Source organism: Amphibalanus amphitrite, unplaced genomic scaffold (genome assembly GCF_019059575.1).
Source record: "Amphibalanus amphitrite isolate SeventyFive unplaced genomic scaffold, NRLGWU_Aamphi_draft 001596F_arrow, whole genome shotgun sequence".
NCBI lineage: Eukaryota > Metazoa > Arthropoda > Thecostraca > Balanomorpha > Balanidae > Amphibalanus > Amphibalanus amphitrite.
The window spans coordinates 111,562-124,261 of NW_024883089.1; the positions used below are offsets into that span (position 1 = coordinate 111,562).

The 12,700-nt window shown below is 49.9% G+C and overlaps 1 protein-coding gene across 1 annotated transcript; it reads left to right on the forward strand.

Annotated features, from left to right (window-relative positions):
* Positions 1-8,116: 8,116 nt before the first annotated feature.
* On the forward strand, positions 8,117-10,951 carry LOC122374060 (glycine-rich cell wall structural protein 1-like). The gene is made up of 2 exons (XM_043352578.1): positions 8,117-8,402; positions 8,850-10,951. Exons 1-2 carry the CDS (start codon positions 8,388-8,390, stop codon positions 10,758-10,760), a joined length of 1,926 nt encoding a protein of 641 aa, XP_043208513.1. The 5' UTR covers positions 8,117-8,387; the 3' UTR covers positions 10,761-10,951.
* The last annotated feature ends 1,749 nt before the right edge of the window (positions 10,952-12,700 follow it).

Genomic DNA, 12,700 nt, shown 5'->3' on the forward strand with positions numbered 1-12,700 from the left:
TTTAGGGAACAGCCAAAAGTCACAGGGAGGGAGGCCTGGCGAGTAAAGAGGGTGCTTGAGCACCGCGACCTGCTTTACGGCAAAGAACTGCTTAACACTAATGGCAGAATGCGCGGGCGCGTTGTCGTGATGCAGCACCCAGTTCTTGGCTTCCCAGAAACTCCACTTGGTGCGTCCGCTCGTGAGCTGGGGCGTTCCAGGTCTTCCTTGTAGAAGTGCTGGTCGACTGTGGTACACCTCCGGCACGAGCTGGCGGTGAACGGATCCCCTGTGATCGAAAAAGACGATCAATGTCGTCTCCACCCTCGACTTCGACATGCGCGCGGACGTTGATGGACCTCCAGATCTTGGGGTCATCACCGACATCTTCACGACCAGTGCCAACCTCGTATGCCATTCAAACACTTGCATGTGACACATGACTTGCTCCCCATAAACAGTCTTGAACAGATTCAGCGTCTCTGTTGGACTTTTCTCCTGTCTGGCAAGGAAGTGATGTTCCTTCTTTTTTTCGACGCTCGTTGTAGAAGCCTGGCGGTGACACAGCTGTCAAACATCAATAAAACAAAGAGCTGTGGAAAGGAGAATAATAGCGATAACGAGGTGCCGTTTGGCACACATCACGACAATATGATAAAGATTAGAGTCAAGTGGCTCGCTAGTCTTCAGGTGCCCTAGTTTATGGCCAACACGAGCAGTCCGGTTTCTTTTTAGCCACACCTCGTACATTGCAGCTATGGGTAGGGGAAGCCGGGGGAAGCCCGGCATAGTAAGCTCTTTTTCATTTTTATTACATACCATACGTGCTGTATAAAATGTTGATATCCTGTTAGCTAGCGAAGTTCATTGGCTGTGTCTTCCCAAAAATTCGGTTTCGTGGAATAAGTATAAGGTTGAGAAAATCGAGTTTTAAAAAAGTGTGGATTTTTCTGGGGTAAGCCCGGCATAGGGGTAACGCCGGCCACCTCCCCAGCGCTTTACAACGAGTTGATGAAACCATTATGTGTCCTGCAAATATTACCGGAAAGTGAAATATTAACGTACTCATTAGCTCTGGACATCTTAGAGTTTATGTCACTACTGGTATTTCAGCTAGCGTCTACCACATATACAGCACAGGTCGATGAAAATCGTGATGCAAAATTGACAAAAAAATGTGAATTTCAAAATTCCTTAAAATTTATTTTTCTTTTTTTACCTTAATGCATCATATTGCATATCATTCGACTCGGCTGATGAAGAAGAACACAGCGACACCATTTTTGAAGCTCTAGCTTCATTGTCTGTCGCGTTATCTGCAAAAGCGTAGTTTGACCCTAGTTGACCTTAAGTGACATGACTGGCTTTGTCTATGATAACATGTTTATTTTCGAAATTTATCTTTGATCTAGGTGTAAACCAAACCTGCTCAGTACCTATTATCTCATGGAAAACAGTGGTTTAGTGGCATTGCTCTCGGTTGGGGGTAAGCTTGGCCACTCGCCCGTGGTTACCCCAATGTGATAATTTTTATTTTAGAACAGCGATGTTCGAAAAAATGTCATACTTAAGCCAGCCTGCCTCGTCATCCCTCACTACAAACACTTCAACGGACCTTACATAACATTCGTATACATATTAGTACCTACTGTATGGTATAACATTAACAGTGCAACATATCTCACTTTTAGCTAAAAAACCTTAAAATATCATTTTTGCTCTATACCTTTAACAATATGCAATTTTTGTTAGCCATAACTTTTTTGCTGGCGTTACCTTAGCTGCCACGCTGAAAGGACAAACAGTTGAGCATTTTATTGTGAATAATTTAGCCGGAAACGGGGTGGCCGGGCTACCCCCGCGCCCGGGCTTCCCCCGGCTTCCCCTATTAACTTTACGGTACCCTGTCCTGAGACCGTCCACGCGTAACAGCACCGTACCCTGCTCCGAGATCCGTCTAAACAAACATCATGCCCTGCTCTGAAAACCGTCTGAAACATCGTACCCTATTCTGAGCTGCTTCTAAAACATCGTACCCCATTCTGAGATCCGTCAAACATCGTACACTGCTCTGAGGTCCAGTTACACTCAACGGTCTACAGGTAACGTCATCGCACCCTGTTTAGTATCTGTCCACCACTACAGACCCATGTAACGTCCTACTTCGTGTGACCGTAAAGCGACCTGTGCCATGCCACCACCTGGGCCAGCGCCTGCAGCTGGTCCTCATCTTTCATTCTGTCCATCTCCTGTGCCAGCTTCACTCCGCGATCCGCTCCATCATTCACAACTGCCAGGCTGTTGACGTATTTGTGAACTGCGTTGTAACCTAAGATACTTTTCCATTTTTGACAGGCTCTTGCAACCATTCGAGGACGCACTCATCCATACTATGGATGAGTGCCTATGATTCTCATAGCCGGGTGCCCGGTGCAACCATTCGAGGGCGCACTCATCCAGATTCTGGATTAGTGCGCCCTCGAATGGTTGCAAAAGCCTGTCAAAAAATGCAAAAGTATCTCAGGTTACAACGCAGTTCACAAATGCGTCAACAGCCTGGCAGTTGTGAATGATGGAGCGGATCGCGGAGTGAAGCTGGCACAGGAGATGGACAGAATGAAAGATGAGGACCAGCTGCAGGCGCTGGCCCAGGTGGTGGCATGGCACAGGTCGCTTTACGGTCACACGAAGAAGGACCACGTGGGTCTGTAGTGGTAGACAGATATTATAGCAAGGTGCGATGACGTTATGTGTAGACTGTAAAGTGTAGATGGGCCTTAGAGCAGTGTAAGATGTTTTAGACGGACCTCAGAGCAGTATACGATGTTTAAGACGGATCTCAGAATAGGATACGATGTTTTAGACGAATCTCAGAGCAGGGTACGATATTTTAGACGGATCTCATAGCCAGGCACGGTGCTGTTGACGGATCTCAGAGCAGTGTATGATGTTTAAGACGGATCTCAGAACGGGGTACGATGTTTTAGACGCATCTCAGAATAGGGTACGATGTTTCAGACGGTTTTCAGAGCAAGGCATGATGTTTGTTTAGACGGATCTCGGAGCAGGGTACGGTGCTGTTACGCGTGGACGGTCTCAGGACAGGGTACCGTAAAGTTAATACTTATAGCTGCAATGTAAATTTGATTCTGTTCAATCTGCGTTTATGTGGTGTGCCATTGCCGCAGACGGTTCGATCTGAAGCGAGACATTTGAAGCACTAACCTGAGACCTTTATTTGATCGCTTACTCCCAAACGAAATCAGCAGCACATGAAATCACCCACACCAAGATTAAAACTGGCATTGCCTTCTATCCGGTAGGCAGCACACAGTCGCGCGCGCACACACACAAACACACACATACACACACGCACAGAGGCATACGGGCACGCCCACACACAGTTTCACACGTATGTGTGCGTACATAAAACCGGATTTTCATCATTGTGCAATGTGCGTGGGATCTGAGCATCACTGATCATCGAAGAAGGTAATATTGCTACGCTGCTTACACATATTTCCCATTTTGCATTCGGAGACTACAACGCTGCACTATCATATTTTTCAATAGAAAAACACAATTCTAAAGAATAGTGTTTTAACTATTGACAACAAACCTTCGGTTATAACACCAAAATGCAAATAAAACTTCAGAGCACTAGCGGCAACCTTGTTTACCGGTAGTTTACTCTATAAATTGGTGTGTGAGGTTCAAATGAACCAAGGAACGGGATCCCGGTGTATCCTAAGTGAATTTGAAAACTTCGTGAAATTTGGGACACCCTAGACTGCGGATGGGACGGACGGACGGACAGACGGGCGGACGGACGGACGGATAGACGCTCGGACAGACAGACGGACAGACGGACAAACGGGCGTACGGACGGACGGACGGACGGATGGACAGACGGGCGGACGGACGGACAGACAGAAAGACAGACAGGCGGACAGACGGACAGACGGACAGACAGACAGACAGACAGACAGACAGACAGACAGACAGACAGACAGACAGACGGACAGATGGACAGACAGAAAGACAGACAGACAGACAGACAGATGGACAGACAGAAAGACAGAAAGACAGACAGACAGACAGACAGACAGACAGACAGACAGACAGACAGACAGACAGACAGACAGACAGACAGACAGACAGACAGACAGACAGACAGACAGACAGACAGACAGACAGACAGACAGACGGATGTGTGGACAGACGGATGGGCATCGAGATGCCTATCAAGGCAAGCATATGCACAAACAGTGTTCATGCTCCGTCCGCCACCGAACGAGTGTACGTTAGGCGGCACGGGCGGACATCGATAGCAGCGCCTCTATCGGTCACTAGGGAAAGCTGGGCTGTAGGCGACGATATACCGGCTGAGTTGTCACACGTTGAAGAGGTTTATAGACATCAGTCTTGTGAAAAAGTTGAACTTTTGTCTTCAATATTTCTACAGGCAATTTTAGAAGTGTCTTTACATAGATTACAAAACCGTTTAGATTATTGTATTCACTTCAAGCCTTCCCTATTGTTCTTGATGATGATGCGGGAACTATTTCTAATTAGTGTTTCTGGCTTAGTCAAAGAACGTATTGTGCAAACGATGAAAAAAGCATAAATGGAAGATTTTAAACGCAATTTTCTCTAACAATCAATGGTAAATTATCTACACATCAAGGAAAAGGTGCATGCTAACTGATAATTTAACGTTCTTGGGGCCAGTTGTTTTCTTCTTTTCTTACGTCGCCCCAATGGCCGCGAATACACTTGTGATAACGCCTATCGAATATGGAATGAATCTCTTGCAAATTCATACGTCTGGATTGGCTACCATCCCAAAGGAAATATACATTGTGCATCCTCCGTTTGTGAGTGTAATGCGCAGTTAAAATGATCATGCATGGGTCAATATTTTGTTATGTCGTTAATAATTAATTTTTTCCCTACCTAACAGCTGTTTAACCCTCGCCGGCCGAGGGGGGGGGGCGGGTGCCGCCCCCCCCCCCCATAGGGTTTTTTCGCGATAGCTCCGAACACGCTGGCGATAGAGAGCTGAAACTTGGCATACCTGACCTTTGATCCAAGCCGCATCTTTTGACACCAACCGCATTTTTGGGTCAGGTCAGGTCACTGACCTATGACGTCATAAGTGAACCTCTGCACGGTCTTCAGATGTCGCAAGTTCGCAACGCCCTCACTGCCAGAGGAGATGTCACAGGGAAATGAAACTTGCAGGATCTAGTATCCATTATGAGTCCCACAAGTTGTATATCTCGGATTTTTCCTAAAGGTCATATGAGGTCAGGTCATTTTCGTGACCTCACCATTATAAGTCAATGGGGAAAAATTCAAACTGCTATTCTGGCGCCGGGAACGATCTCCAACTATCTCAAGCACACAGAATCGTGATTTGATGCACTCCTTGCAAGGTTAGATGCGTCACTTTTGCAATGTTGACCTTGCGTGACGTCATTTATGACGTCATCAAGGTCATTTTAGTTTTTCGTCAATAACTCTAGATCAAATTGAGCTAGCGAGTCGAGAAAGCCACCAATGGACTCAGGAAGGCCTACCGAATCGAATGATATGCGACATGACCTCTTTCGACCAACTTCGTGACCTTGGGGTGCTGACCTGACCTTGACCTGAGGTCAACACCCCAAGTTGACCTGACCCGGACAAAAAGTATATCATTCGACGCGCCTGGACGAGGCGAACACGATGCTGCCAAAATCGGCGCTCTGCGGCCATTTTTTGCGAAGTTATTCACCAAAAACTGAACCGTACCTTGGGGCACTTGACCTGACCTCAGAGGTCACCGGTTGACCTAGGACCTTAAAATCGGGTACCAATCTCTGCGTCTCGTAGCGGCGCACACGCTCGTTTTTTCCGCGATGCGCTAGCTCCACCAGGGGCGAAACGGCGAGGGGGGGGGGGTCGTACCCGCCCCCCCCCTCGGCCGGCGCGTATGTAGAAAACCAATAGGTCCGGCGAGGGTTAAGTCTCTAAACATCCGATCACTCGAAGATAGGTCGGGCTGCGCAGAGGATGGGCACAGCTCCCTCCATGTTCACATATTTGACTGCTTCCGCTGTGACCTTGCTGACTTGGACGTTGTTGAGATTGGAGATGCGCTCTTATATCGGCGGCCGCGACCTTTGCTAACTAAAGATAGCAAGCGTTCGGCTTTTCATCTAATGATCCCGGGGTGATTCGAAGTTTCCATTCAAGAGCTGATCCACGCATGTCTAAAGAATATCATAGTCGGTGGCCGCCAACGACTACGATATCATAAAGACATGCGTGGATGGTGAGCATACGCCCTCGTTTTATATCGCAGGGATCAGCGCCACAATGTTCATTGTCGAGTTGAGAGAAATGCTTCGCCCAAAACCAACGGCTCTGATTGTTGGATGGCCTTTATCGCAAGCAGCTATTAGTCACTTATTACGGAGCGAGCGAAGCGAGCGTAGTCTTTCCTTAGATTAACGGAAATTTCTGAGTATGAGCGGCCGGCCGGCCGGCCGGCCGTGCGGACGCTTTTGCGAGGCTTATATCTCAGCAACCACTTGACCGATTTACATGCGGTAAATTTTGTAGGGTAGCTTCATTCCTTCTACCAAGTATTGGACTATTCCCGATGCATTTGGGTGACCCCTTATGCACGTGCCACGTGCAAAACGAAGAGGTGTCAGTTTTGTAATTGCTGCAATATCTCGGTAACTACTTGGCCGATTGCGCTGAAAGTTGGCATGTAGGTATAGGTACCCACTAGGCACTGCATATCCATGTGCCAGAATTGGGGTGCTGCTGCACGTGCGCACGTGCAGGGGTCGTTTCCAGATCTCGAGAACGGCTGGACCGATGGCGCTCAAATTTGGTACACGGTTAGGGACCAGTTAGTAGGGTGCCGTGCACAAGTCAGTTGGGACCCATTTTGCACGTGCGCACGTGCAGGGTGCCGCTCTCAGATCTCGAGAACGGCTGGGCCGATTGTGCTCAAATTTGGCACATCGCTAGAAACCGGTCAGTAGGGTGCCGTGCACAAGTCAGTTGGAGGTACCCCTCGAAATTTCGCACGTGCAAGACTCACCCCCTCGCTCGCTCCGTTAGTCGCCCCAAAAGGCGCTATACTGGTTTCATGTTATTATAGTGGCGCCACATGTGGTGTTATTCTACAATATATTGTCATCAGTTATCTTTACGTTCATCCACCTTTTTCATCCTTGACCACCCACTTTTGTTCTGATCCGACGCGGACGCCTGACGGTCATCCCAGCAGACAACCGTTACTTGAGCTGGACTCTCTAGAAGGAGCACGTCTCTCAGCTCTTGTGTGACCGTTTCCGCGACTGGGTGGCCTGTCCCTCTGCGCGCCTGTTCCATCAAAATGGGCTCCGGTCGCGACTCGTGTCAACCCAACTTCTACTCTACCCCTTATTCTCTCATTTCAATTTGCACGTCGCAAGGGCACATCGACCGGAAGAACGTGTAGTACGAGAAGTTTCTGTTAGTACGGAAGTTCTCGTATCCAACACTAACATAACAAACAAATAATATCAACCGGCAATGTCTGCGGTCAAGCACTTCATTGCAGCACCAGGTTTGACTGAAAAACGCTAGACGAGTCACTTTGTTTACCGCTTGAATTATAACAACCTGTCATCATCCTTCACTTTAATACAAACTTTGCAATAGCGAAAGCGAAACGTCTCCGATTTTCCGGAAATATGCAAAAATAATACGCATTTTAAACGCGTCACCTCCAGGCTCCAATTTCTTTGCTATAATTTTCATATTTCGTTGCTATACGACTACGTCATTTCGGAAGAAAGGAAATGAAGGAGATGACACTATTCAGTACACTTTCCAGACAAACGTTCCACAATTTCTAGTCCTGCCATCACACCAATTTAGTTAACTCGCGATCGCCCTTTATTGTTGTTGCTGTTTTATTGTTGTTAATCACGAAATATGCACATGTGGTGTAGCCAACAAGCTTTCAAATATCTGGTGAAAGAAAAGCTCACGTCGGTAATAAGACAGCAGGCTTCCGTTTTCCTTCCCCGAGACCAGAGTGCACCCTCTATCGGTGGGGCCCGGTATGGGAAGAGACAGCTCACTTCAGGAGCACATCGCTGGCGCTCCCCGCGGCCGGCGGCACCGGGCCACGGCCTCGACTCGGTGCCGGCCGGTCGGCCCGGGACGCCGTCACGGCTCCGGGGTGCAACACCGATCGGCATAGGCAAACAATTTTGAAGCTCCCCGAACAGCGCGCGGCCTCCAAATAGCGTCGTGTCACCGGCCATGGCCTGGCGCCTCGACTCCTGCGGTGGCATATATAAGCGGTGCAGCCCGCGGGGTCGTCAGTTCGCCCTCGGCGGAACCACAGCAACATCATGCACATCTATCGGGTGAGTCAGCGACTGACACGGCTCTGTCATGAGAGAAAGTGATATCCATAGTCAAAACTTTCATTTTGCATGCGGAATAAGAACTGGAGATGGCGCGTGAATGTTCTGATCTTAGGTACCGATCAGTTGTTAAATATCGTCGATGATGCCAAGGTAATCGATGAGTAGTTCGATGAGCGAGTTTAAACGGCGCCTTTTCCGCTTCTAGTCCATTTGTGTAGCGTTGATATTATTTAGATCGAAACACCAACAACATTATCCTTTGGCATACTTTTCAAAAACGAATTTTTTCTCAACATTTCAAATAATTTTCGCTTTTTACATCCTCAGGATTGTCCGTAAATATTTATCTATGGATGTATTTCAATGCTTCGCCTGTAGTAATCCTATTTTTATTCAAGTTAAATACTATATAGTGACGTTTACCCTTTGTTCCATCTTCCACAGACCTGCAGCGCGCTGCTGCTGGTCGGCCTGTGCCTCGCCGACGGCGGAGGCGGCCGGGGAGGTGGAGGAGGGGGCGGCTACGGCGCACCCAGGGGCGGCGGAGGACGACCCCAGGGACTCGGTGGAGAGGTCAGCGGATTCGGTCTGTCCAACGGAGGAGGAGGTGGCGGTGGATACAGCGGCGGCGGTGGTGGTGGAGGCGGACCGAGCCAGGGCTACGGAGCTCCTCAGGGAGGCGGCGGTGGTGGAGGCAGCTTCAACGGCGGAGGCGGTGTCTCCTCTGGATATGGCGCCCCTCAGGGAGGCATCGGAGGAAGTTTCAACGGTGGGGGCAGCTTCAACGGTGGTGGTGGAGGCGGTGTCTCCTCTGGATATGGTGCTCCTCAGGGAGGCAGTGTCTCGTCTGGATATGGCGCCCCTCAGGGCGGCAACGGGGGAAGAAGCTTCAGCGGTGGTGGTGGAGGCAGTGTCTCCTCTGGATATGGCGCCCCTCAGGGAGGAAGTGTCTCGTCTGGATATGGCGCCCCTCAGGGAGGCAACGGAGGCAGCTTCAACGGTGGTGGTGGAGGCAGTGTCTCCTCTGGATATGGCGCCCCTCAGAGAGGAAGTGTCTCGTCTGGATATGGCGCCCCTCAGGGAGGCAACGGAGGCAGCTTCAACGGTGGTGGTGGAGGCAGTGTCTCGTCTGGATATGGCGCCCCTCAGGGCGGCAACGGGGGAGGAAGCTTCAGCGGTGGTGGTGGAAGCAGTGTCTCCTCTGGATATGGCGCCCCTCAGGGAGGAAGTGTCTCGTCTGGATATGGCGCCCCTCAGGGAGGCAACGGAGGCAGCTTTAACGGCGGAGGTAGCTTCAACGGTGGTGGTGGAGGCGGTGTCTCCTCTGGATATGGCGCTCCTCAGGGAGGCAGTGTCTCGTCTGGATATGGCGCCCCTCAGGGAGGAAACGGCGGCAGCTTCAACGGTGGTGGTGGGGGCAGTGTCTCCTCTGGATATGGCGCCCCTCAGGGAGGCAACGGCGGCAACGGCGGTGGATACGGAGGCGGTCAAGGCGGCGGTGGCGGAGACTCCAATGGTGGCTACTCTAAGCCCCGATCTTACAGCATCATCGAAGCTCCCGCTCGTCAGCCGTTCCGGGGTGGCTCGTCGCAGTTCTCCAGCGGCAAAGGAATCAGCGGAGGCACCATCTCGACCCGCTCCTTCTCGGCTCCGCGCATAGTCAAGGGCTCCTCTAAGCCATCGGGTGGAGGCGGCGGCTACGGAGGATCATCTGGAGGTGGATCCGGTGGATCCTCGGGTGGCTACAGCGCCCCGTCTTCCCAGTCCTCTGGAGGCTACAGTGCCCCATCAGCTCAGTCTTCTCAGCCTTCTGGAGGCTACAGCGCCCCGTCCCAGTCTTCTGGAGGTGGAAGCTACAGTGCCCCGTCTTCTCAGCCCTCTGGAGGCTACAATGCCCCGTCTTCTCAGCCCTCTGGTGGCTACAGTGCCCCGTCTTCTCAGTCTTCTGGAGGTGGTGGCTACAGCGCCCCGTCCCAGTCTTCTGGAGGTGGGGGCTTTGGCGGCCCGTCTCAGCTCTCTGGAGGCTACAGCGCTCCGTCTTCTCAGCCCTCGGGTGGCTACAACGCCCCGTCTCAGTCTTCTGGAGGTGGTGGCTACAACGCCCCGGCCCAGTCTTCTGGAGGTGGGGGCTTTGGCGGCCCGTCTCAGCCCTCGGGTGGCTACAGCGCCCCGTCTTCTCAGTCTTCTGGAGGCTACAGTGCCCCATCTCAGCCCTCGGGAGGCTACAGTGGCCCCTCATCTTCAGGCAGCTTCAGCTCCTCCCAGTCCTCGGCTGGAGGATACAGCTCTGGATCTTCCGGTTCCTCCGGTGGATTCAGCAGCGGTTCTGCTTCAAGCGCTGGTTATGGCAAATAATTACTCCTCCTATGCAGGGAGCACGATTAACTGCTTGGGCCCATTGATCATTCTTTCCACTTCTTTGACCATTAGTAGCACGTTGTGTCATTCATGACTTGTGTGAATGTTTTCAATATTTATCATATATTTATGAATGCTGTATGAATATGTGAAGGTGATTTGAAATAAATCAAGTTACAAAGGCATAAGTAAAATTTTACATTGTGTCTGTGTGTCGTTTTCGCAAGGTCTGTGTTATAGTCTTGTTTTGTACCGAAGAAAAATGAAATTCGTTAGAATCAAGTCAAGCCACGACAAATGAGTCACAAAGGGGTAGTTCTTTCATAGCTAAATCATAGCGTAAGAGAAATTGAGACCATGGGACAGTCAAGCCACGACAAATGAGCCACAAGGGGTGTGGTTCTTTCATAGCTAAATCATAGCGTAAGAGAAATTGAGACCATAGGACACATATAACATTGGCGTCGTGAGCGACAACATTCCGAATTTAAAACATGTAAGGCGCCTTATAGTAGGTAAATGATAAGACGGTGGAAAAAATGAGAAATGAAAAATATCTAGGCAGGATGGTCACATTAACCTTCATATTGCAATAACTCAATTGAAAGCACCATGCCCCTGCTTTACTTCACATGTCGCCCCTAAGGTAAGTCAGGATCAATGTATAGTAGGTTCTGACGCAGACGCTGCCTCCAGATATTCACGATCAAAACGCTTGCGCAAATCAGATAAATGGCCTGAGCGTCGACAAAATCTGTCTTGGAAAGGTAAACGAACATAACATTTTCAAGCAAAACAGACGTAGAGCACGACTTAAAGCCATGCATTGTCGACTCCCACTCCAGAGTCAGAGTCGGTAAGATTTAGGCGACACGGACTCTAACTCTGACTCCGACTCCCGGCATCTAACTAGAGCTATCGTTTCCGACCGACTCCGACTCCGACTTTGACTTCGACTTCGACTCCGCAGCCCTGCCTAAGACATAGGATGAATTGCCTTATAATGCATTATTTATACATGTATGACCCAGCAATAAAACCATGTGTCAAGGTCATCCGAGTTCACCTCTCATCAAACTTGACATTGGCCTTTTCCAAACAAATGGGCATTATCTGACGTGGTGTTGACGGCGGAGGTGTTCAAAACAAAGTCCTTATTCCAACTCCTTTATTTGATATTTGACTAAAGACTTTAGAATCGGGTATCTACTGTTTATTGTCTTCCTCTCGTGGTGAGAAGCATCAGCATGCTCGTTTTCCCGCGAAACTCCGGCTCATTCGCCACAAATCTCCATTTGTCGGTTTGCAAAATTATCTGGGCTGAATATGGGCTGTCTTGACGGACATTGCAAAATTGTGTTCTAAGAACCCTAGGCACTATAAGCGATCGAGTGCGTTCTTGCCCTCACTGGCAAGCACAAATGCTAAAAGCAATTACAAAAAAGGCTGTCCTCCAGTCCCAAAGTTACATCTTGCACATTTTTCGCTCCTGAAAATAAAATCCGTTCACACACGGTATTCTTCTTGATCTCCATCGCCCATTCCTTTCACGTTTTTCACCCACAAGATAAACAGATGACAATTCTCGCAACTTTTACTCCCCGTTGCTCCACAAAAGCATCGCCTCGCAGCTGCCGGGCCGACCTAGCAGCGAGGGAGCACCGACCGCAATAGAAGGTGAGAGAGCACCCCTCCCCCCTCCTCGGAGGTGTCGGCAGCGGCCTTGGGGTCCCGGTTCGCTCCCATTAGTGTTCACGTGCCAGCAGTCGCGTTGCCCACACTAGGTGAGACGATGGCCTTTCCCTTTCGCAAGCTATTGTGCACCGGCGTGTTTCAGCAATATTCGTGTACGGCCGAGGAGTGAATCACGTACAGCCAGCTTGTGTAACGCTGAGCGAGGATGGCGCCTGATCTACATTCATCCAGTACAAATTGTC